General features: G+C 44.7%; 1 protein-coding gene across 1 annotated transcript; it reads left to right on the top strand.

The window, feature by feature from the left end:
• LOC143820631 (mediator of RNA polymerase II transcription subunit 1-like) lies at nt 1-25,867 on the top strand. The gene is made up of 17 exons (XM_077303676.1): nt 1-123; nt 2,706-2,809; nt 4,212-4,293; nt 5,903-5,957; nt 7,375-7,507; nt 8,525-8,553; nt 9,050-9,121; nt 9,199-9,273; nt 10,421-10,491; nt 12,621-12,686; nt 14,012-14,120; nt 15,595-15,719; nt 21,541-21,650; nt 22,263-22,458; nt 23,885-23,995; nt 24,347-24,455; nt 25,356-25,867. The coding sequence occupies exons 1-17, from the start codon at nt 36-38 to the stop codon at nt 25,786-25,788; spliced, it is 1,968 nt and encodes a 655-aa protein (XP_077159791.1). The 5' UTR covers nt 1-35; the 3' UTR covers nt 25,789-25,867.
• The last annotated feature ends 99 nt before the right edge of the window (nt 25,868-25,966 follow it).

Here is a 25,966-nt window from a genome sequence, read left to right as displayed (position 1 = left end):
CTGTTATTTTGGGGGGATATAGTGAGTGAAGAGTGATGGCAGTGTTTTTGCCTCTGGAGGAGGACAGCAGCATTTCTCTGTCTGCATCTGACATTCTGGCCTTTGAGGAGCTGCAAGAAATGGGTATGCAAGATGTTAGTAGAAATATGGTGGCTATTTTGAAGGTCTGTGCCAGTTAGGTTCTGAGTTTCTGGAGAGAGGATAATGTTTATGGGGTAGGCAGGTTTCTCCTGGATATGGTAGAGTTTTCTTGGGTGCTCTCTGTATGGTTCTGTAGATTTTCAGAAGGAGTTCACTGTCTTAAGGCTGTAGATACTTCTGGGGATAATATTGTCAATCTCCAGGGGAGGCCTGGAGTTATGTCTGATTTCTGGACTGTAGAGATTTGGTTCCCTTGGAGAAAAGGCAGCTCTGGAGAGGAGATTCTGCGGCATCACTTCTGTTCTGAGTTCTTCTTCCGAGTCTACCCTTCCCACATAGTTGAGATCTTTGGGTTGGGAAATACCTGAAGACTATGTGGGTATTGCTAGAGGAGGGCAGGAACTGGGTATGGGTCACAGTAGGGTATAATGCTATGCAATCCACCTTCTGAAGTAGTCATTGTATCCAGGGAAACTGATCTCTGTAACCTGGAGATCAGTTGCAATTCTGGGGGATCTCCAACCACAACCTGGAGGTGAACAACTCTGTCCCAAGGCTGCCAACTCCCCCTCCTCCTCTTCAATCTCTTCCACCCGTCTCCAGAATTTCCCCAGCTCAGATATGGCAGTCCTGTCTTGGGGCTGTTATAGAGTTACAAATGAGTAGTTTTGTTATTAGAGGAGTATAAGCCACTTTGAGACGCCTAGTAAAAAGCAGGAGACAAAGCCCCAGCTCTTATTACTATTACTTTTTAAAAAATGACTGCCCCTTGCTCGTAGGCCAGGGGAGCTCACTCTGCAACAGACAGCCACATCTAGTCCCATCCGTAACATGAGGGCTGAACTTCAGGGAGGCTCAAAGCTTTCCTGCCTTTTGGAAGGTGAGAGCCTCCTGGCCTGATCGGGCAAGAGCCTTGATCCCTTTCTGGAACACTCTCAGTCTTGCCAGTAGAGTCTATGCTAGTTCTGGAGCCCCTAGTATCACTAGTCTATTATTTCTCCTAGACAGGATGCAAAGGGACCTAGAATGGGAAATGCATGCTAGATGCAACCGTTTCTCTTCTACGATAATAAAGAGACAGTGAGAAGGCCACTGGGAGGCATTCTCTTAGTCTTATGGAACTCTTTTAGCTTGCTGTCACGTAGGCTTCTCAGCAAGCCTTCCTTGGGACTTTGGTGTTTAAGAACTGCAGCCCTGAATAAATGTTGAGGTGTCCATCAAATTAACTTTATATATTTAAACCTCTATATCCCACCTTTCCCCATAGCTAAAGGGGATTTGCCGTCTGTTTTCTAAACATTTCTGTTGCCACTTATAATAAGTGGCTGTTCTGGCCTATAGTCATGACAAGGGGGAAAGATTTCTATGTGCTTCCATGGGCAAGATCTGTCTAAATGTAGTGTGCCAATAGACATGAACTGGTGTATTGAAGGGGGTGGCCCTGACAGATGTATAATTTAAATCTGAATTCCCCTTCAAAGCTTAAATAATTACATTGAGGCTATGATACCTTGGGCATAACATAAGATGACAATACCCACTAGAAAAGACAACAATGCTAGGAAATGTTGAAGGCAGCAGGAAAAGAGGAAGACCCAACATGGGATGGATGCTCTCAGATAAGGAAGCCACAGAGGCTGTTAACAACAGGACGTTTTGAAGGACATTAATTCATGAGGTTGGCAGATCTGGGTTGGGAAATATCTGGAGACTTTGGGATGGATCTGGGAGTAGGCAGTATTTGGGACTTCATTGGAATATAATAATATGGAGTCCACCCTCCAAAGCAGCCCCTTTCTCCAGGAAAATCCATCTCTTTCATTTGGAGATGAACTATAATTCCAGGGGATTCCACCTGAGGAGTGGCATTCCTCTCTCTCCAGAATAGTGTGCATAGGATTAATTTCATTTATTAAAGCATTTACATGCTACATAGCTCAAGGTCATTTATAATCTGTAAGTAAATACATCATATAACAATACAACCACGATCCCTTCCCTTTTAAAGCAAAACACCCCCTCTGAAACCGAAAAATGCATCAGCCTACGTTTTTGTGAAATGCCTGCAACATTAAGCCATGATGAATGACCATACAGCTCCCCCTAGAGTTTGGTAGGGGAAAACCATTTGGTGTTTGAGTATATGTGATACCACTTACCACCCCTTGTATATCTCTACATGGTCTACTTTGACTGGCTTTAGATTTCAGGCAGAGGAAGGTCTTGCACAACAGATCCTACATGAGATCGTTTCAGTGGAGATGCTTTATTATTTGGGAATAAATTGTATTAAATAAATTCAGCGTTGCCCAAGTCAGCCTGATCTCAGATCTCACAAACTAAGCCTGTTTAGATGGGGCTCAACTTGGGAAGTTGCTATACAGACAATGGTAACCCACTTATGAGTGATGGTTGCCTTGAAAATCCTATTTGTTCACCTTACATTGGCTGAGATTTGATAGCTGTTTCCACCTCCATTGCTGTAGACAGTGTTCGTGTGTGTGGTCCCAAAAATAGCTAACTGTGCTACACTTATTGAAAGGATCACTTTTTAATCCTTCCAGAGTCTTTTGAACCAGCTTCTACAGAAGCTCTAATGACAAGGCTGCGTCTGAAATTTTTGCAAAGACCGTGGAGTGAAACTGGGAAACTTGTTCGTGCTTGCATGGTAAGAGATGGTACAAACCGAGTTCGTTTGTGAACTAAAAAGTGGGGATTATTTTTGCCCACCTATAAAAGGGGGCTTGCCTTGTTTCTATGTTTTGAGGAGGATAATAGGATGTACAATTCCAGTTTCTCCTGCTCGGTATGCTAAGATCTACCAAAAGATGTTTGAGTTTGTTTTTGGTCCAGGACATATGTTGGATGATGCAGTTTCAATGTGTTTTTGCAGCTGGATTTCTCTGTGCAAACCAAGAAAATCTACTTCTAAAGTGCATGGAAAGTGTACTTTATCCAACATGTGCGGAATGGAAGCTAGTGGTTGGTCAAGCAAAAGGCAAAAATTAGTGAAGGCTGATCCAGTTGGTTGATTGGTAGAGGGCTAGAGGGTAGAAGCAAAAAGATGAATTTGCAGCTGTAAAGTCATAACAGAATGTCATAAACTTCATTGTCAAGTAGAAACTGCTAGTGCTGAGTGTATGTGCTTAGCTTTAATAATAGGTTGGGGTTTCCAGTCAAATATGGGCTAAAGATACTTTACCACCTCCATACAAAACGTTCCCTGACTGAGGTGATGGAAATTGCTTGGGACCAGATGTAAAGGTTCTCCCAGTTTTGTTGTCAGAGGTTGGGAGAGCATGTGTATCAAATGTCTAACTAAGTTCACATTGTGTGGTGTACCTTCCCATGTCCAGATGAAAAAGACCAAGGGGAAAAAATTAGGTAAAAATAACTATTTTATTATTTGGTGACATATTTAAAAAATCCCTTACATGTTTTTGCCAGTAGGCTTCATCAAGGGAATCTTTTTGCCTTTCAATAGTCCAAAAAAGAGTATAGGATCAGTCATGAAAGATAAATACCCCTGACATAATCTACGGATGAAATGCTTAGGGAATATTTTTGATTTTTAACTAAGTAATAAAATAGATATTTTTACCTGATTTTGTACAATCGCTTTTAAAAATATTTCCAGTGACTGGTGATTTTCTTGTAGCTTCCCATGCTATGATGACATCCACATGGCTACTCTAATGTGTAGCAAATATGATCTGTAGTTGGGGGTGAGTAATGAGGTAACAAAGAATAACTGAACAGATGCGAAACGGCATAGGTTTGAGGGACAGGCTGTTTTAAGTTTAACGTAACTATTTATCTCCAATGCGTATACAAAAATGAACAGTTCTCCATCTAGTTATGGTTCAGGAGATGCACTGAAGAGAACTGGGTCCCAAGACTTTCATTTCTAGTAGATTTGTGCTTCTTTAGAAGTACCATAGAATGGTGAAGGAGCTGGGCTTGACAGCACCAGCCCATTCTTTAACTCCAGGCTTCTGGAATATAGATTTTGTATGACTGGTAAAATATCTCATGTTGTTGTTCTGTCCTTCATGCAAACGTTCTCCAAGGATAAACCCAAGACTGGTTCAACTACTACATCAAAAAGTCCCATATCATCATGCCTGAAGAAACTGCATAGAGTCATAAGCGGTAATGAAATTGAAGGGATTTCCTGGTGAATACTTTATTCTGTTGATCCTGTTCATTATATGAGCTGCCCTTGTTCATTCCATGCATAAGAACTCTATTCCTTCCAGAATGGATTGTATACAACTGTGTTGTTCCAAAGACTTTGGGGCACTTCAGAAGTGAGAGGAGTGGCAATTTCTACTGCAGACCTCCCACAGACACACACCTTTCTTCTGAATCTGCTCGTGAAAGTCTACAGTCCCAAGGAACAAAATTTCAGGAGGCTACACTGGAAAGGGAAAGTGGACAAGTCTTTAACCATGAAGTTCTCTGTATGAGTAGGCATCATTGTGTGCAGCTGGTGTTTCTATTTCAAGCTGCCAGCTCTGGGTTGGGAAATATATGGAGATTTTGGGGGTGGAGCCGGGGGAGGGCAGGGCTTGGGAAAGGGAAGGACCTCAGTAGGTCCAACCTCCAAAGCAGCCATTTTCACCAGGGGAACTGATCTTGATCAGTTAGAGATCAACTGTAATGTCAAGAGATCTCCAGGAGTGGCCTTGAGGTTGGCAACCCTATTTGTATTGCAGTTTAGACGTAGGAATGGGCACAAATTGGCTGTGACAAATTTTGGCCAGTTGAACTTTGACATGTCAACTGGCATGAGCATTTAAGCTGGTCATGGAGGTTCTTTCCGGTTCACAAATGGATATATTTCCAGAGGGACTGTCTCCACTCAATCAAAATGCTTCCTGAACTTCAAAGCAATTGGGGAGGGAGGTACAACATGGAGGGTATGTAGAGGAGCATCCAGGAGAGATTCTCTGCAAATCTGAAGTCTCTAGTTGGCCCTGGATCTGTTCTATACCCTCCTGAACCTGCGGCTCTCTGGAAGATGACGGGCAGTCCCCAGAAAGCACTTTCTTGGGGGCACTTTGTTTGGGGGGATCTCTTTCAAGACTGGTGCCTCTAGTTTGCCAGTGATACCCAAACAGCCTAATTAGGGTTCTTTTGCCTTTCTTTGCCACCATGGCATATTATGCACGGCCGCTGAAACGGCAGCATGGAGAAGGCAGAGGAGGAAGAAGCAAAGCAAACCGATTATGCACGGGACAGAACACAACAGCGGCAAAACCCAGAGTATCCGATTATGCACACGGCTACTCCGGAGCCGCTTCTGGTTGCGCCCTGGTCCCGGGAAGCTCCACTTTCCTCCGCATCTCGCTAACGCGGCTTTTTTGGCAGCATATGTTGACTCTGTGCCCGGTTGCCGCCTGCAGCATGCATAATTGGTGATTTTAGCCGCTGCCATTCCACCCCGAATGCAGACCTTCCACTCCGTGCATAATGGGCCCATGCCATCACCAGGGGACTTCTCTACTGGGCCACAATCTCACAAACTATGTTCGTTTGTTTAGCGGCTAAAAGTTCATTAATCAAACTGTATTTCCCTGGTTCATCCCCATCCCTGATCAGAACATGCATTCCCTGGTCATCTGGGGGAGTATTCAAGTAGTACTTGAGGAGAAGGTGTTTTAAAATAAGCTTGCATGCCTTTCAAAAGCATGGGGTATTCTGGATTGTTAGACTCTATGCCTGTAGAATCCAACTCACTAATTTCTCATGTGTGCAGCTAAAGCTTTGTTTGCTGTGATGAACAAACTGGAATTCATATCCAAACAAAAGCGGTAAGTTTGTTTTTAATGTACACTAAACGTAACGATGCAAACTACATGTCAAGAGAGGGCTGTTCTCTGATCAACTTCAGCGCATGTTTTTTTAGGGCTGTCAGATCTGGAATGAGAAATTCCTGGAGACCTGAGGGGAGTAGCCTGCAGAAAGTAGGAGCTTGGGGCAGGACTTCAGCAGAGTATAAATCCATAGAGCGCATCCTGCAGAGATGGTTCTTGGTATATTTTAAAAGAGGTGAGAAGAAGGATGACAGATGTGACCTACATGGAATCCAAAGTGTGAGGGAGAGGTTTAAGAAAGCTTTACGCGGGTTGGGACCCACATACCTGAGGGACCACCTATCGCCCTATGCCCCTCGCAGGGCTTTACGCTTTGTGGGCGACATCCTACTGGTCGTTCCCGGCCCCAGGGAAGTGTGCCTAGCCTCAACCAGGGCCAGGGCCTTTTTGGTCCTGGGTCTGGCCCCAACCTGGTGGAATGAGCTCTCGGGTGAGCTACGGGCCCTGCAGGAGCTTTTGGAGTTCCGCAGGGCCTGCAAAATGGAGCTTTTCCACTGGATTATGGTTGAGGCTGGGGTCGGTGACACTGCCCCCCCCCCCTGAGTATGAGTCGTACATCATCGACCTCCTTCCTCACCCCTCCTGTAGTAAGGGAGGATGGGGGGTTCCACCATGTTGGAATCTCTTTTTTGTCTTTTTAATTGGGTTTTATAAGACTTTGTAACCCGCCATGAGCCGATTCAGAAGTGCCGGGGAAATAATAATAATAATAATAATAATAATAGTAATAATAATAATAATAATAATAATAATAATAATAATAATAATAATAATAATAATAATAATAATAATAATAATAATAATAATGGTGTGTGAGTGGAGAAAGGGCATCACATAAAGACAGACCAGAAGAGTTTGCCTTTATCAGGGGTGCACTGGAGTGTGGAGAATAAAGGTATGATCTTGGTAGATGTGCTCCCGTTGCTATATCAAGTTACCACGGACCAGGTGTCGTTGAGTTCAGTATTTATTGATGTATCTTCTATTGATGTATCTTCAAAAAGGGCAAGTAGATCGAGTGTGCGTGTTTCTGTCTGTTGGTCCAACGGTTGGCTGGCGTGTCCTTTTGAAACCACTGATGCTCCTGCTTTCCATGCAAGGCACTATGGGATACAACTTCCCTTAGAAGCAGAAATGGCTAGCATTGATTCGCATTGAAGTAGCATTTCGGAAACAAGGCACTTGGGTTCTGAAGTTTAATATGGGGGCCTTCACGGCCAGTGGAGAAGTAGGAGCCATGCCACGGCTGCCATGGAGTGTACCAAGATGAAGCGACAAGCAAGATCGCTTCACAATCCCTGTGTGTGTCTTTTTAAAATAAACCCGTTTCTCTTCCGTTCCTTCCTTTCTCTAGACTTAACTCTTTTGCTAGCCCCAATGGGCCCGTTTTCTATATAACATCTGAAATGATCTACATAGAGATTCAGTTGAAAGCAGATGGAGAAGTGGTAGAGGTAAAACTGGCTCATCCTGGAGAATCTCCTCAGGTAATGTTTACAGATTGGGAAGGGTGTTTGTGTGTGTTCTGATTCAATAGCCTCCATGGAGGGATGAAGAGAGGACTAACAGTATGCAAGTCCTCCACATCGTTCCCTCCAAGCTGTGTGTGTGTGAGGCCATTCATTAATATATGAAGTCCATCTTGGAAGCCATCTGTTCATTTCCGATGTTTAGAGTACAGTAGTTATTGTCTCCTCAGAATGTGAACTGCTCTGCTCAGTAGGGGGGAATCAGAGGAAACATTGAAGAAGGAGAAGAAGGTTTATTTACCCTGCTTTTCCCTACCTGAAGGAGTCTCAAAGCAGCTTACAATCACCTTCCCTTCCTCTCCCCACAACAAACACCCTATACGGTAGATGGGGCTGAGAGAACCCTGATATTACTGCTCTATGAGAATAACTATTGGAGCTGTGACAAGCACAGGGTCACCCAGCTTGGCTGCATAGGGAGGAGCGGGAAATAAAACTCGGCTCGCCAGATTAGAAACCACCGCTCTTAACCATGGCACTAAATGCCACCCACTTTCAGCTCCACCCCCAAAGTCTCCAGGTATTTCCTAACCCAGAGCTGGCAACCCTACAAAGAACAGCTTGCATTCCATAACTGGAGCAAGTATTTGAAAATATCCTGGTTGGAGAATGAGCAAAGATAACCTTTGCGCAAGATAACTTTAATAATTCTGTCTATAATTAAGTGAAACCAAGTTGCAACCAACTTATGGTCGCCCCTTATGGGACTTCCAAGGCAACTGATGAATAGAAGTGGCTTACCATGGCCTTCCTCTACATAACAGTCCTGGTCTTCCTTGGTGGTCTCACATCTACAAATTAACTGTGGCTGACCTTTCTTATCTTTCAGTCTCCAAAAACTTGGGCTAGTTTGTGCCATTTGGGGCTGCTAAGCAAATCTCATCATACTCAACTTGTCCTTTTTGCTGTGTACTAGGAACTTATAGATTTTGTAGAACAGAATTACTGTACAACTTCTTTCCTCTCGTCCTCCAGACCTGTGAAGACCTGGTGCAGGTTCTAAGGTATGTTTTTTCACCTGGTGGGTTCTTGGCATTTGTGGCTGCATGTGTTCGGCATGAAGTAATCCTTTCTGTGTCACTTGCCAGGTGACTTCGTGTGATATACCGCAAGAACATAGATCTATATTTTCAGGATTTATTTCTGCCCCCCTCCCTAAGATTTAATTGTTCCACTGTGGTCCTCTTGTAGATGTCATGCTTCAGAGGTCAATGGTTACTTGTGAGTGTCCTGCATAGTGCAGGGGGTTGGACTAGATGACCCATGAGGTCCCTTCCAACTCTATGATTCTATGATTCTATGGTAAGAGTATCCTTTCCAGGATTTTTACCCAGAGTCATGGTGGTATATTCAAGGAAGACATCTGAATTAAATAACAGGGTGGAGAATGACCCTTCCTTATGCTAGCCTAGTGTCAAGTTAATTTTTCATTGTTTTTCTATGTTGATAAATTGCTCTTTTGCATTTTAGTATTAACTATGTTTTTTTTTCTTTTTTAAGAATGAAAAATTATGATGCCTTCGGAAAGATTTTGGAAGAACTTCTCACTGTTTACCAAATTCCAGGCAACAGGTTAGTTAATTGCTTGACACATTATCTTTCTTCTAAAATCTTTCCCCCTCCTTATGAAGTCTCTCTTTCTTTGCTAGCAAAATGAAAGCCAAAGCGCATCTTGCCCTGCGGTCTTTGGAAACAGACATAACTTCTTTGTCTCTTTTGCACAGGTGAGTTGGACAGGAGAGAATGCAATCTTACACGTTTGGTTTTTGCAGGTGGAAAGTTGTAGAAACAGCAGTGTGTAGTGATAAGGATTGTTTCCTGACTGGAAATGCAAGATATTTGTGTCAATAGATCTTTGAGAGGTTCCAGGGTTCACTACAGTGAACCCCCCCAACTTTCCACACACTCATTATCAACAATTTTCTTAAATGCTAAATGCCAATTTTCCACTGTTCTTTGTCTCTGCCCAAGGCACAAATTCTGTATTGCTGTGTGTTGCATTTTTCCTGGGCCTTGAGGATGGGGAGGGTGCATTGAGCACAGGGTTACCAACCTCCAGGTGGTGGGGTCTAGAGACCTCTTGGAGTTACAACTGAGATCCAGATCTGTTCCCCTGAAGAAAAAGGATGCTTCTGTAGCATTATACTCTACTGAAGCTGCACGGAGGTCCTTGATCTCCACATGCTCCATCCCCAGAACTCCAGGATTCTTCCAGCCTGGATCCAGCACCCCTGGCACACAAATTTGAATATAAATATATTTTCCAGCTGGGGAAGTGGTACCGGAGAAAGCCATCATTAAACCCTCCTTCCCCAGGACCACAGACCAAATTTATATTATCTGGCTCTCTGCCCCCTGATCTAGAGATGCCAGCTTCTGGGTGAGAGCAGGGGATCCCCTGGAGTTACAGCTTACCTCCAGACACCAGAGATCAGTTCCCCTGGAGAAAATGGACATTATGAAGGGTGGACTCTCTGGCTTTGTACTCCTCTGAGGTCCCTGGCTTCTCCAGGCTCCAACTTCAAATCTCCAGGAGTTCCCCAACCTGGATCTGGCAACCCTACCCCCACCCCACTCCCCACCAGTGGGCAGGAGAACCATGCAACTCTAACCAGATCTCTCTTTTAAAAGTTCCTCTACTTAATTTGAAAGAACTGCATGCACAGCCTTATAGGTGGCTACTTTCCTCCCTGCTATTTTTTGGGGGGGAGGGGGGAGCTGCAGGGCCAATGGACATGGGGGGGGGGGGCAGATCAGCTAGGCTGTGCCCCCAATTGCCTCTTGTTTCAGGTGGCCAGAAGTCAAAAGTTTGGCCTTAGACAGTTGAGGATGTGCACCCTTCACTGCTCACTGTGCATTCTTTAAAAACAGAGCACCAGATACAGAGAGAATCACCAAAATACTTTGTGGAAAAGTAGGCTACCTTCGGCCTAGAAGTGCAGGTATGTCTCCTTCCTCTCCCCCCACCCCAAACACTTTCCTTCAGAACTAAAAGGTGGCGGCGAATCCATGTCTTCAGAACAGCTCTTTTTATTTAGCAACTCCAGCAACAGACCAACTACTGAACAGAGAGGCTGTTGCCTCTGATTGGCCCTAAGCAATCCGATTGGCCCTAAGCAGAGTGATCAGGGTTCTTTGATTGGTTAGTTCCTAGGCTGGCAGAAGCCCTCATTTGCATCAGTGGCCAAATGCCCACAGACATAATAGGTGGTTTGCCATAGCCTGCCCCTGCACAGTGGCCCCGGACTTCCTTGGTGGCCTCCCATTCAAGTACTGAGCAGGCCAACCCTGCTTGGGTTCTGAGATCTGTCATGATCAGGCCAGCTTCAGCCATCCTGGTCAGGGCTAAAGGTCTACTAAAAGGTGACCTTGAGCAAATCTAGGTAGAAAGCAAACAAAATCTAGCAACCTGAAGGCAAACAGCTGAGGGGCGTTAACAGCAGAAGTAAATAAAGGCATTGTTGTCCATGATATGCAAGTTCTTCCTGCTATTATCTATTATCAGCAGATGTTGGTAGTTGCTAGGAATGCATTGTGCAATGTCTCTTAGTTATTAGTGTGTGCACACATACTAGGATATCAGAGGGGGAAGCAGAACTGTAGACTTCCTGATTTGTAAACCGCTGCTGTCCCTTGGTTACATTGACTGCAATTCTCTGGGAGCTTGCCTTCCTTCCAGCTCTCTTCTTTGCCCCTTCTCTGTCTAACCAGCATGAGGACAAGATGTGCTCTCTGCAGTTTCTCTCCATCCAAATCTAGGTTGTTAGCCAGTGTGCTATCTCTGCTCTTTCCTACAGAATAGGGAGTTCCTTTGCAATAAAGGAATTCTTTGTCTTTACTAAAGCTGCAGGCCTTGTGTGAACTTCATTCCTAAGCAGTACCGCCATTCTGTTTGCTGTGCAAATTTAACTCTGCCAAGAGGCAGTGCTTCAAAACTTTGCATGACTGTTGTTGTTGTTAGTTGTGAAGTTTTGTCCGGCCCATCACGGCCCCAAGGACAATGATCCTCCTGGCCTTCCTGTCCTCTACCATTCCCTGGAGTCCATTTAAGTTCGCACCGACTGATTCAGTGACTCCAGCCAGCATCCTCATTCTCTGTCGTCCCCTTCTTTTGCCCTCAATCGCTCCCAGCATTAGGCTCTTCTCCAGGGAGTCCTTTGTTCTCATGGCCAAAGTATTTGAGTTTCATCTTCAGGATCTGGCCTTCTAAAGAGCAGTCCGGGCTGATCTCCTCTAGGACTGACCGGTTTGTTCGCCTTGCAGTCCAAGGGACTCGCAAGAGTCTTCTCCAGCACCAGAGTTCAAAAGCCTCAATTCTTTGATGCTCGGCCTTCCTTATGGTCCAACTTTCACAACCATACATTGCAACTGGGAAGACCATAGCCTTGACCAGACTCACTTTTGTTGGCAGGGTGATGTCTCTGCTTTTTAGGATGCTGTCGAGATTTGCCATAGCTTTCCTCCCAGGAGCAAGCGTCTTTTAATTTCATTGCTGCAGTCCTCATCTGCAGTGATCTTGGAGCCCAAGAAAATAAAATCTGTCACTCCCTCCATTTCTTCCCCATCTGCATGACGTAGGATGTAAGAAATAAGTGTGCTCCATTTAGAACAATGCCTTTACACTATCACCTTTTATCATTGTCTGTATGGGACAGTTTCTGCTTAAAGGCAGACAGTTTCATACAATAAGGAATTTCCCTTTATTATTGGTCCAGAAGTTTCTAAATATTAAGGGACTGACTAAATATTCTGATACTCAAAACTCTGCACAGGATCTATTTCCCAGTAGTTATAAAAGCAATTGAGAGGGATCATAAGAATAACTGGTGTCACACATTGGCCAAAACCCAAGTGCCATAAGGAGGTCTACCAACAGGCCAGAACTCCAAAAGTCCTCCAAATATTGCCCCTAAGCACTAAGAACCCAGAGCATCCCTGCCCCAGAATTTTGTCTTAGTGAGGGCTGCCAAAAGGGAAGAGAGGGGGACAAAATTCCAGGCATCCTTTTCACATTATTCTCTGCTGCGTCATTGTAGCCATGATTTCTCAGTCTACTTTTTTAATCTTCTAGGAACACCTATGAATCTTGAATTTTATCTGTCACCCTACCAAATCTTGGAAGAAGAGCTCACTCCAGGTAATAGCAAAAGGACAAAAAAAAGCATATTTCTTACAAGTGAAAAATAAAACTGGGGAAAGCTGCTAACCAGCTGAAGCATTCAAAGTTCTTCTGATCTCCTTGGTAATGCAGTCCTCTTACTGCTTTGGAGGGGGGAGGTCCACATTCAGACAAAATGGTGAGCCACAACTTTGCATGAGACCCTTAGAAGTCTTTGTTCTTGCGTGCTCCTTTCTTCCCTCACATGTGGCTTGGCATCTGAAGAATTCCTGGTTCAAAGGAAACCATAGTTTGCTACTGTTTCAAATCAATGGCAGATGGTTTTAACACAAACAGTTCGTTTGGATGTAATGGGAAACTGCAGTTTATTCAAAACTAGGACATTTTAAAATGTCCCAAACATGGGAGAGAAGGAGGGGGAGTACAAGAACCTGAAGACCTACAAGATTGGCTCCCCTAAAAACCAAGTCATGATTTGGCACTGTTTCAGGGTGTCACCACTAAAAGTATACCTCCAATTGACTTATTTGGTTAATAACCAGAAGTTTTTCGACATGATCTGGAGGATGCAAGTTTAACAGTAAAAAAACAAACAAACTGATTGTGGCTGTTCAGAGACTTCCTTTCAAAATGCGGCTAGACCTCTAGCTATGAGAAATGATGTGCTTGAAGATTGTAAAATGCCTAGAGGACATTCCAGAATGTATCACTGTTGGTGCTTATTCTTGCCTTCTTCCATTTTGAAGCTCGAGCCCGGATCAAAGCAAGTCTGCTCTCTAAAGATCTCCCCTGTATTCATTTAGTATGATGTGCAGATGTTCTGAGTGTTAGTAGCATATTTAATATCCGCATCAGGCATTTAATTAGGTTGAACTTTGTCCTGTTCCTAGAACATCTATATGCACTCACCCATGGAGCTGCCTTCTGCTGAATCATAGTACCTACTTAGACTGACAGATACCTTCTATGTTCTCAAGTTGAGGTCTTTGACATCACCTCCTACTGGATCCTTTTTTTAACTGGAGATTGTCAGGGTTTGAACCGGGGACCTTCTGCATGCCAAACAGATGCTCTCCCACCTGAGCCATTGCCCTTTTTCCTAGTCCAATACTTAAAAAAAACCCCCAAAACCTTGTGAATATACAAAGTATGTGCATATCATGGGCAAGGATAGTTCTGCCTTGCAATCTGTGACTAGCAGTGAAGCAGAACTTTTTAAAAAAGGACCAAATAGTTTGCCCTGTTAGAAAAAATCCCTGCCTTTGAGCAACTGGCTTGAAAGTTCTTGGGCTTCATTAAAGGAGTATGCACAGGACTGACTGCTTGCTTCTCTTTCCCTTCAGGCTTGCAAGTACCTGGCATGAAGGTGTTTGTAACGATTGGAGGGTCAGATGTAACTTATAAACTTCCTATCCATCCACTCTTAAGGGGTCCTTGGGCTGAAGCTGCTGGGTAAGACCACGGGGTGTTATTGATGCTATTGAATGTAAGAGATATTCTTAGGTTTTTATGGTCAAAACTATTGTTGTTAGCTGCCCTGAGACGTTGTGAGGGACAGGATACAAATTAAATTATGTGAGTGAGTGAGTGAATGAATGCTTGCATAGGGCTAAGGAGGATTTCTAGATTTGACTTGGGGACAACCTGGAAAGTGCAAATGGTTCTGGAGGAAGACTAGTTGAGTAGCCCTTGCAGCTCTGCAGGGGCCACTTGCTTCAGCAACACAAACAAGGGATGTGGGCCTGCCCAGTGCTTCTTCCTGCAAAGCGGTGGCAGCACAGCTTCTTGCTGCCTCTGTGAAGCAGCAGCGCTGTTTTGTAATACCCTGTTTTCCCCTAAACAAAGGAGTCCCAAAGCAGCTCACAAATGCCTTTCCCCTCCTTTCCCTACAAGAGACAGCCTGTGAGATAAGTGGGGCTGAGGAGAACTGTGACTAGCCCAAGGTCACCTACTTGTGACTAGCTCAAGGTCACCAAGAATCAAACCTGGTTCTTCAGATTGGAGTCCACTGCACCTAACCACCCTGTGTGGTGTCAACTGGGTATCTGCACAACAGTTTCCCCGTATTGTCCTTGTCTCAGCCACTCCCCAATACACAAACACACACAAACACAAACACAAACAATGTTATCAAGATTTTGTAATTAAAAAATTGCAAGTTGACAGATTACTAATGCCAATTACTAATGCCAATTACAACAATCTATTGTCCTAAACTCCTAGTTCCAATATTTGTTTTTTTAAACTATCTTTGGCTTTTTGTGGCAGAATTATAAGGGGCAGTGTGCACTGGACCCTCTGCCCAACTTTATATAGTAAGGTATTGCTGATGCCGACCTTCATAAACTTGCCCGAGACAGCTTCTGAAATCAAACATAATGAGCATGTAAGTTCTTGATTCACATCCAGGATTTAAAAACACAGGCAGGACACTAAAAAGCAGAAAAATGTTGAAGCTTGCATGTGGTTGCCCTCTCCGCCTGCATTGGGATTAACAAGACTAGCCCGCCAATGCTAGAATGCGATGGGGCCATGATTATTTAGACCAGGGGTGGGCAAACTGTGGCCCTCCAGATGTCTATGGACTACATACTGGCAGGGGCTCATGGGACCTGTAGTCTATGGACATCTGGAGGGCCACAGCTTGCCCACCCCTGATTTAGACCATCTCAATAGGCCCCAAGAGAGCTCTTAAGTATAGTTACACACTCCAGAGTAACAGGTGGAAGGTGAGATTTTTCTCTCTCGAGCACTTTATTCAGAATCATCTTTGCTAAGCAATCTGTGTGGTTGGAGTGCACCACAGGCCCACTTTGCCCAGGCTTCATTTAGATCCATGGAGTGTCATGGCAGAAGATGTGCTACAGAAGTGCTTGCCAGACCAGCTTCCTCTTGACCACTGCTCTTTTCACCCCTGTTGCTCCAGCCAGCCAGTCTTTTTGCCCCTGACTGAAAAACTCTGCATGGAATTCCCGGCTTGCTTCTTCCTGACTTTCCATCAGCCTTTCCCGATGTCTTCATCCAGCATCCAGAAGATACAGATGCTTACAGGCAGGCTGGTTTAGTCAGAACGTTTACGTTGTTCTCCTCCTCCTCCTTCCCTCCTCCATGACAATGTTGATACAGGTCACAAAATGTTTAGCTAATGTTTCCTTACGAAGTCTTCCTTAACATAAATGTTAGTGTATGTGTATGTGTGTGGGGGAACACTATTATTATTATTATTATTATTATTATTATTAATAATAATAATAATAATAATAATAATTAATAATAATAATAATAATAATAATATCCTTTAATTTATATCCCGCCTCCCCCTGGAGGCTCGAGGTGGGTCACATAAGATCAATCCCCTAAAAACATTAACAAGACCAATAAAACACAGTACACCAATCTCAACAAGGCAAGACAAGAATGGCGGCCAGATTCATGCAACTAACCCAATTTCCATAATCCCACTAAAAGGAAGGGGAAAAAAGGAGGGGCTGATGGCACACGCAACTGCCACATTTGTGTGGGGGGGCGGATCTCCCTTGCTGCCCGGCCTCAACCAAAAGCCTGGAGGAAGAGCTCCGTCTTGCAGGCCCTGCGGAACGTTGAAAGTTCCCTCAGGGCCCGCAGCTCTTCCGGGAGCTCATTCCGCCAGGTTGGGGCCAGGACCGAAAAGGCCCTGGCCCTGGTTGAGGCCAGATGAGCTTCCTTGGGGCCGGAAATGACCAATAGGTTAGCCCCCACAGAGCGTAAGGCCCTGCGGGGAGTATAGGGCGATAGGCGGTCCCTCATATATGCTGGCCCCAGGCCACGGAGGGCCTTGAAGGTCAAAACCAAAACCTTGAACCTGATCCGGAATATAACTGGTAACTGCTAAACTAGCAGTTTCTATTTGCATTGAATAGATTCAACAACAAATTTCGCTTACTGTGGGGAAGCAATCGTGTCCCATAAGGATCTGTACACATCATTACCTCTGTCTTTTATTTATTTCTTATTTTGTTTATGTGATTTTTAGCCTGCCTCTTTCCTGCAATGTTCTTGGGGTGGCTAACTTTATATACAAATTCCTAAGAAGGCAAAACCAAAACCACCCCATCACTAAACTCCCCATGAATCTGGGGTCAAATAGGTCCAGATTAAGATTATATTCTCCAACTTCAAAGTGGAGGGGGTAAAGTACTGGCAAGTTACTCCTTTCCCTCAGTATGCCAATGAAATAGCATTGAAACCTGCTTCTACTTTTCCTGCCAAATTATGTTCTATAACTGGGTTGGCTGAACTGTGGCTCCCCAGAAGTTCATGGGCTACAATTACCATGTTAATTGTAGTCCACAGACATCTGGAGAACCAGTAATTGTAGTCTATGGACATCTGGAGAGCCAGTTTAGCCACCCCTGTTCTATCGGCAAGAAACTTTTTGTTTGCTTCTCAAGTACAGAGATATCCTGAATGGCCATGACCTACTGATGGCCAATGGAAGTACATGATAGCCACAAGCATAGCTGGCTTTAAAAGTGAGTGAGACTGATTCATGGAGAAGCCCATTGATCGCTACTAGATCTTCCATCTACAGAGGCAGCAAAACTCTGAATAGCAGTGATGGGAGATGGCAGTTGTAGGGGAGGATCTTAGCTTTTACGCCCAGCTTGTTTGGCCCTCCAGGAAAACTGGTTGACTGCTGTGTGAAACAGGGTACTGGAATGGATGGACCAGTGGTCTGATCTAGCAGGCTCTACTTAAGTTCTTATGACATGTCTGACCACTAAGAAAAACAGAATGGACTGATGGCTTGATCTTGTTGTTGTTATGTGCGAAGTCGTGTCCGACCCATCGCGACCCCATGGACAATGATCCTCCAGGCCTTCCTGTCCTCTACCATTCCCCGGAGTCCATTTAAGTTTGCACCTACTGCTTCAGTGACTCCATCCATCCACCTCATTCTCTGTCGTCCCCTTCTTCTTTTGCCCTCGATCTCTCCCAGCATTAGGCTCTTCTCCAGGGAGTCCTTCCTTCTCATGAGGTGGCCAAAATATTTGAGTTTCATCTTCAGGATCTGGCCTTCTAAAGAGCAGTCAGGGCTGATCTCCTCTAGGACTGACTGGTTTGTTCGCCTTGCAGTCCAAGGGACTCGCAAGAGTCTTCTCCAGCACCAGAGTTCAAAAGCCTCAATTCTTTGACGCTCGGCCTTCCTTATGGTCCAACTTTCGCAGCCATACATTGCAACTGGGAAGACCATAGCCTTGACTAAACGCACTTTTGTTGGCAGGGTGATGTCTCTGCTTTTTAGGATGCTGTCTAGATTTGCCATAGCTTTCCTCCCCAGGAGCAAGCGTCTTTTAATTTCTTTGCTGCAGTCCCCATCTGCAGTGATCTTGGAGCCCAGGAAAATAAAATCTGTCACTATCTCCATTTCTTCCCCTTCTATTTGCCAGGAATTGAGAGGGCCGGATGCCATGATCTTTGTTTTCTTGATGTTGAGTTTCAAGCCAACTTTGGCACTCTCCTCCTTCACCCGCATCAACAGGCTCTTTAGTTCCTCTTCACTTTCTGCCATTAGAGTGGTATCATCTGCATATCTGAGGTTGTTGATATTTCTCCCTGCAATCTTGATCCCAATTTGTGACTCCTCTAATCCCGCATTTCTCATGATGTGCTCTGCATACAAGTTAAATAGGCAAGGCGACAGTATACAGCCTTGCCGAACTCCTTTCTCAATTTTGAACCAGTCAGTGATTCCATGTTCAGTTCTCACTGTTGCTTCTTGACCTGCATATAAATTTCTCAAGAGACAAATAAGATGCTCTGGTATTCCCATCTCTTTAAGAACTTGCCACAATTTGTTGTGCTCCACACAATCAAAGGCTTTAGCATAGTCAATGAAGCAGAAGTAGACGTTCTTCTGGTACTCCCTAGCTTTCTCCATGATCCAGCGTATGTTGGCAATTTGATCTCTAGTTCCTCTGCCTCTTCGAAATCCTGCCTGTACTTCTGGAAGTTCTCGGTCCACATATTGCTGGAGCCTAGCTTGTAGGATTTTGAGCATAACTTTGCTAGCATGAGAAATTAGTGCGATGGTGCGGTAGTTTGAACATTCTTTGGCATTGCCCTTCTTTGGGATTGGAATGTAAACTGACCTTTTCCAATCCTGTGGCCATTGTTGAGTTTTCCAAATTTGCTGGCATATTGAGTGTAGCACTTTTACTGCATCGTCCTTTAAGATTTTGAATAGTTCAACTGGAATGCTGTCACTACCACTAGCTTTATTGTTGCTCAGACTTCCTAAGGCCCATTTGACTTCACATTCCAGGATGTCTGGCTCCAGGTCAGTAACTACCCCATTGTGGTCATCAGGGATGTTAAGCTCGCTCTTGTATAGTTCTTCTGTATAATTTTGCCACCTTTGTTTGATCTCTTCTGCTTCTGTGAGGTCCCTACCATTTTGGTCCCTTATCATACCCATCTTTGCATGAAACGTTCTCTTCATATCTCCAATTTTCTTGAAAAGATCTCTGGTCCTCCCCATTCTATTGTTTTCTTCTATTTGTTTGCACTGTTCATTTAAGAAGGCATTCTTATCTCTTCTAGCTTTTCTCTGGAATTCTGCATTCAATTGGGTGTATCTTTCTCTTTCTCCCTTGCCATTCACTTCCCTTCTCTCCTTAGCTATTTGTAAAGCTTCCTCAGACAGCCATTTTGATTTCTTGCATTTCTTTTTCTTTGGGATGGTTTTAGTTGCTACCTCTTGTACAATGTTGCGAACCTCCGTCCATAGTTCTTCAGGCACTCTGTCTATCAGATCTAATTCCTTAAATCTATTTGTCACCTCCACTGTGTATTCGTCAGGGATATGATTTAGTTCATACCTGAGTGGCCTAGTGCTTTTCCCTACTTTCTTCAATTTAAGCCTAAATTTTGCAACAAGAAGCTCATGATCTGAACCACAATCAGCTCCTGGTCTTGTTTTTATTGACTGGATAGAACTTTTCCATCTTTGGCTGCAGAGCACATAGTCAATCTGATTTCTGTGTTGACCGTCTGGTGATGTCCATGTGTAGAGTCGTCTCTTGGGTTGCTGGAAAAGAGTGTTTGCTATGACCATTGTATTCTCTTGACAAAATTCTACCAGCCTGTGCCCTGCTTCATTTTGTACTCCAAGGCCAAACTTGCCTGTTATCCCGGTTATCTTTTGGCTTCCTACTTTAGCATTCCAATCCCCCATGATGATAAGCACATCATTTTTGGGCGTTGCTTCTAGAAGGTGTTGTAGGGCTTCATAGAACTGATCAACTTCATCCTCTTCAGCAGCAGTGGTTGGGGCGTAGACCTGGATCACTGTGATGTTGAATGGTTTGCCTTGGATTCGAACTGAGATCATTCTGTCATTTTGGGGATTGTATCCCAAGACTGCTTTTCCTACTCTCTTATTGATTATGAATGCTACTCCATTTCTTCTGCGAGATTCTTGTCCACAGTAGTATACCTGATGGTCATCTGAATTAAATTCACCCATTCCTGTCCATTTTAGTTCACTGATTCCTAAAATGTCGATGTTCAGTCTTCTCATTTCTTGTTTAACCACGTCCAGCTTGCCTTGATTCATGGATCTGACGTTCCAGGTTCCTATGGAATAAAAATCTTTACAGCATCGGACTGTCTTTTCGCCACCAGTTACTTCCACAACTGAGCGTCCTTTCGGCTTTGGCCCAGCCGCTTCATTCATTCTGGCGCTACTCGTACTAGCCGTCTGCTCATCCCCAGTAGCATATTGGACACCTTCCGACCTGAGGGGCTCATCTTCCAGCGTCATATCGTTATGCCTATTGGAACTGTCCATAGAGTTTTCATGGCAAAGATACTGGAGTGGTTTGCCATTGCCTTCTCCAGTGGATCACCTTTTGTCAGAGCTCTCAGCTATGACCTGTCCGTCTTGGGTGGCCCTGCACGGCATAGCTCATAGCTTCACTGAACTACGCAAGCCCCCTTGCCACAACAAGGCAGCGATCCTTGAAGGGGATCTAGCAGGCTCTAAAAAGGTAAAGGTATCCCCTGTGTGAGCACCGAGTCATGTCTGACCCTTGGGGTGACGCCCTCTAGCATTTTCATGGCAGACTCAATACAGGGTGGTTTTGCCATTCCCTTCCCCAGTCATTACCATTTTACCCCCCAGCAAGCTGGGTACTAATTTTACCGACCTCGGAAGGATGGAAGGCTGAGTCAACCTTGAATTGGCTGCTGGGATCCAACTCCCATCCTCATGGTCAGAGCTTCAGACAGCATGTCGGCTGCTTTACCATCCTGCGCCACAAGATAGCGCAACTTAGTTTCAAAACATGTCTTAAAACCTTTCTTACATTTGTGTGAACCTGAAGTTTTGATCGAATGTTCTAGTTTGTTTGTAGGGAGAGGAGGGTCTCTAGACAAACAGCAAAATTAATAAAATTTCCACTTCAGTAAATCTAGGCTTGATCCTGAACATTTTAACTTGAAAGTTAATCTTATGTATATCAATAATTGTTTCCCAATAAGCTTAGCAGTTCAATATTCTTTGTTGGAAGTAAGGCCCGTGTATGTGCTTAAGGAATGGGATATATGCAGTACACTCCTCACTAGAGTTTGGTGGTGGTGTAACCATCACTGGTTGCAACCGATTTATGACAATCCCATAGTTTCCAAGGCAAAAAGACATTGTGATTTTTTGGTCATTATCTTCCTCGGCCTTACAACCTTGCATAACCGTGTCCCTCTATTGGCAGAGACACCCCCCACCACCACCACCACTCTCAAATCTCTTGGTAGCGCTGTCGCCAAGGTGCACTTGATTTTTACATTGATCTTATGGCTTAATCATTGTTTTAAGAACAGAATCTTGTTCCAGGGATTACAATAGATGGACTGAACCTAGCTCCTCTGCATGACTTGATTGTTCACCACACCCTGTCTGAAAAACACAAAAATAAGCCAGTAATGATCAACCATTTTGTTGTGGTGAGTACCCTTCAGGAAACCGGATGCCTTGGGATGTGATTTAACTCCTGTATTTACGATTGCTGTAATGAGAGCTACTTTATTGGGGGGATGTGCCTTGGATTCCAGAGTCACCTGACCAGCCCAATGGCTTTTGCTCTTTTGCTCCTTCTGATTTCTCTTCAGTCAGAGAGCTGATAACCTGCAAAGGTTGGTTACAGAAGAAACTAATCATCGTAATAGAGCCCTGTGGTTTAGTGCAGGGGTAGTCAACGTGTGGTCCTCCAGATGTTCATGGACTACAATCCCCATGATCCCCTGCCAGCGTTCGCTGGCAGGGGATCATGGGGATTGTAGTCCATGAACATCTGGAGGACCACACATTGACTACCCCTGGTTTAGTGGATAATATATTGGTTTTGAACAGATAAAGAGACTTAGTTTCCATGCATCTCTCTTAAAAGTAATGTTTCCCTCATGGAGCTGGTGGTGGGGGAAGAAGTCAATACTGTTTAATTAAAATAGTACTTTCTATGTACTGCTTGTGCTATGTTAAAAGCTGGTCTGGTTTCGGTGAGAATTGGCGATTGCTTTGAAGTTCCTCCATGCTCGAAACACATTTTGCACATTCAGTCTCTTCCAGATTGCCCAAAGCACTGTTATTACATAGGCAGCGGTACAGGAAGATCTGGTTCGACCGGTGCAATGGTCAGCAAGCTTCCATTTGCACATCCGAAAGAGGTGCCTGAGATGATCGAAGTTCTCCGGCATCAAGCGGCCTACAACACGCTTGTGAGCAGCTGCATCTCTGGGGCTACTAACTCTGAAGGTAACACTTTTGCCCCTCTTTGTATCATGTCATGAAGCGGCGGCGATCTGGGGAGGAATGAAGGATCTGACTATGTACATAGAATATAAACTCTGAAAATAATTTCACTTCTGAATAATTAGTAATGCAGGGCTAAGGCTATGGTAACTCCTACACAAGGGCAGGTTTTTGCAGCTTGTACATTAACATCATACCACATAAAATCGTGCCCATGCTTCCAACAATGTGCCGGCACTCTGATTGGCTCTCGGAGGGGGTGGGCTTCCCACTGAGGCCCACTAAGAGGGGCTGGTGTGCTGTCAAGATGCACCAGGGGGCCTCTGATTGGCCGTTACTGGGAGGGCCCTCCTCCACTGAGGGCCAGTCAGGGGCACTTCCCTGCCCCCTCTACCTCCCACTGAGCTGAGCTGGCAGGAGGCAAGCTACATAGTTCCGTGACCAGCCAGCATGCCTTGCCACTAGCAGGGGCTGCACAGACTGGCTGCTTCCTCCATGGAGCCCATGCCACCTCCTCCCCACCTGCGGCCACAGGGAAAACCAGCCATCTCCTGCACAGAGGCCTGCCCCATTTCCTCACCACTGGTGGGAGATGCAATGCCCATTCACCTCTTCTGTGGATGCCCAACTGGGCCTCCTGGCTCAGTGACCAGAGAGGAGGTGTATAAGAACCACAGGCTCTCTACACAGGACACAATGGTCCTTCCCATCCCCAGGCAGAGGTGAGCATTCCCGTCTGTGCTTCCCTGCCAGCCTTTCTCATCTCCCAGTAGAGGTATGTCCATCCGTGCCTCCTTACCACTGGCAGCTTGATGCAGTGGCCTTTCCCATGCACCGGAAGAGGTGAGCATGCCCATCTGAGCTTCCCCACTGCTGTTTACTGTCTCTCCGCCAACGGTGGGGGTGGGGAGCCATGTCCAATGCCCTACTCCCACCAGCCTTGTGCCATGAGAACTGACCAGAGAATCTGTCACTGGCTATCAGCCCACTTTTAAAGTGGGCTTTGCCCCTAGTTGCACATAATGCCAATACAGAGAAGAAACTCAAAACAAAAATTCTGAACAATGTTTGAGTCCAGTGGCACCTTTAAGACTGACAAAGTTTAAATCTGTGTATAAGCTTTTGGGTGCATGCGTATTTCTTCAGACAGAAACAGACTTCCAAAATATTTACATATAGGTCAGAGTGGGGAGGTTAGCTGCCAGGAAGGACTAGTTAAGAGTCAAGATGCATAAGTAACTAGGTGATAAGTATAGCTAAGTCAGCTAACATTACCGAGTCCCTCTGATTTAACTTGCAAGATCATCCAGATTCCTTTGGTAAACTAACAAAAATTCCTTTAGGTTTTAGTTTGCAGGGATTTTTTTAATGCTATACTTTCTCTTGCTTTTTCCTTGTGGAATCTAATCTGCAATAAAACAACTTCCAGTTTCTTCTACTTCAAAATCTTCACGTCTACTTCATTTTGAAGTTCGTCCAGTAAAAGTCTCCAGCTTTTCGGTTACATTTCAGCAACCTGGAGAGGAAAGTCTAGCCTGTGGTATGTGAACAAAGCAAAAAGGGTGGTGGGGATGACAGCACCTTCTGTACTGAAAAATATATTAATGATAGCTGGAGATTAGGGTGGTTCTTGCTTGGGCTCTAACACATCACCAGATCTGTTCTCCCAAGTGCCGTTAAAGATTCTTTTCACCTAACTTTTCAATTTGTTTTCTTCCCTGGTTGGAACACAGAAGCCCAAGACTTGTTGACTGTACTGTAAAGTGATTATTTGCATGTTTCAATGATCCCGCTCCTTTCATTTCCACATGCATCGGGTTATTTGATTTGCGAACTGCTGTCAGTCGAAAATCCTCAATTGCATTTTCTTTTCTCATGCTCGCCTGTCCAGTGGTGATTGAGGTTCCCAGCTCAAAGGAAGTCACGTGTACTCTTCACGCAGCTTCTAAAGACTGGACCTTAAACAGGACCGAGGACTTTTTCACCAGAGTTCTGAAGCGGTAGGTGATGTCCCATCAGATAGCCCTAGACTGGCCCCCAGGCAAATGGACAGATTCACAGAATGGCTCCAGCCAAAGCTACTCCTTGGGGTCTTCCCTCAGGTTTGCACAAAAATCTTCAATATATTAAAAAAATTAACTCCCCCCCCCTTGCAAATAAACACTGACTTCAGTCCTGATATTGCAAAAACGAAGCCACTGGTTTGAGTGGGATTTTGGGTTGCTATGGTCAATAAGGAGAGGGTGGTAGAGGCAGTCTTCAACAGATGACGATGGGGACAGGTCCTGGTCAGCGCATCCAAAATACTTGCACTAATAAACAGCACAAATCAGCGCTACCTGGAGAAGAATTTTAAGGCTATTTATATTCTACCTTGAATTTATTGTGATAGAAACATGGGCTAGAATAATGGAAGAAACCTCAGGGTCCTCATTGGTTTAACCCTTCCATTTCCTGGAAAATAAAGCGGCCCTTGATGGACAAGCAAATAGAAATTGGACACAGGCTGACGAATGGAAAAGGCTTTGTTCATTCTGCTCATCCTCACTCTGCTTATGGAATGGCTGGCCACTGAATGCAGCCTCAGTGGGAGGGGCCAGGTAGCAGTTGCCCAATGGGAAAGGTCCACTGCAGAACAGACACCATAACTTCAGTTAATTTGGGAATGGTGGCAAACATTGTTCTATAAGCTATGTGACAGCAAGGATATTCTGGTGCAGGGGTAGTCAACCTGTCCTCCAGATGTCCATGGAATACAATTCCCATGAGCCCCTGCCAGCATTTGCTCGCAGGGACTCATGGGAATTATAGTCCATGGACATCTGGAGGTCCACAGGTTGACTACCCCTGTTCTGGTGGACTCCTTGAATGTTCTTAGGATTATGACCTTTCCTTCTTAGGTGCATGTCTGTCCCCATTCTTATGAGAACCATTTTCAAGGCGGCTGCCAAGCTGAAGCCTGATGAAGCTTTGCAAAGCATGGAAGAAACACCTGAACCAAGCCCACAGGACCCCTCTGAGTTGGCACTAGCAGAAAGTAGTGGAACCTGCTTGCAAAATGCTGGTGGAATTGCTTATGAAAGTTGGAGCCCTGACATTGCAGAAAGTCCCCTTGAGTCAAGCAGTCGAGCTTCATTGAGTGACACCATGGAAGAAAACGCTGCTTCTGTGGACACATCGGATGACAGGACAGAAGCAAACAGTTCTTCAGGTATCCAGCTGGAGACCTCTTTTGAAATAGAAGCATTTTGGGTTTCTTCTAGTGAGGATACCTCAGGAGAGAAGCTGGAAGATGATGCCATAGATGAGCCACAGTCTCACTCACCTGCCTAGAAACAAGCACATCTTAAGCCTAATTTTTAACCTAAATTGAAGATCCTTAAGGTTACAATAAAGGGATTTTTCCCCCCTACACTGTAATTTTCAGGTTAATTTTGTACCTCAGCAACATACTAGTCTAGATTTCTGACAACATGATGTAGCAAGAGACCACCGTGAGGAGCTGCAGGGC

Source organism: Paroedura picta, chromosome 11 (assembly GCF_049243985.1).
Source record: "Paroedura picta isolate Pp20150507F chromosome 11, Ppicta_v3.0, whole genome shotgun sequence".
Classification (NCBI taxonomy): Eukaryota; Metazoa; Chordata; class Lepidosauria; order Squamata; family Gekkonidae; genus Paroedura; species Paroedura picta.
The sequence above is the reverse complement of the archived record's forward strand: the minus strand, read 5'-3'. Positions and strand labels throughout refer to the sequence as shown.

What these genes read in the sequence shown, in the direction of transcription:
- LOC143820631 (XM_077303676.1), top strand. Translation starts at nt 36, where the DNA reads ATGGCAGTGTTTTTGCCTCTGGAGGAGGACAGCAGCATTTCTCTGTCT. An exon ending in AACTTGTTCGTGCTTGCATG is followed by an intron (nt 2,810 to 4,211) that starts GTAAGAGATGGT and finishes ACGTTCTCCAAG; the next exon opens with GATAAACCCAAGACTGGTTC. An exon ending in ACTGCATAGAGTCATAAGCG is followed by an intron (nt 4,294 to 5,902) that starts GTAATGAAATTG and finishes TCATGTGTGCAG; the next exon opens with CTAAAGCTTTGTTTGCTGTG.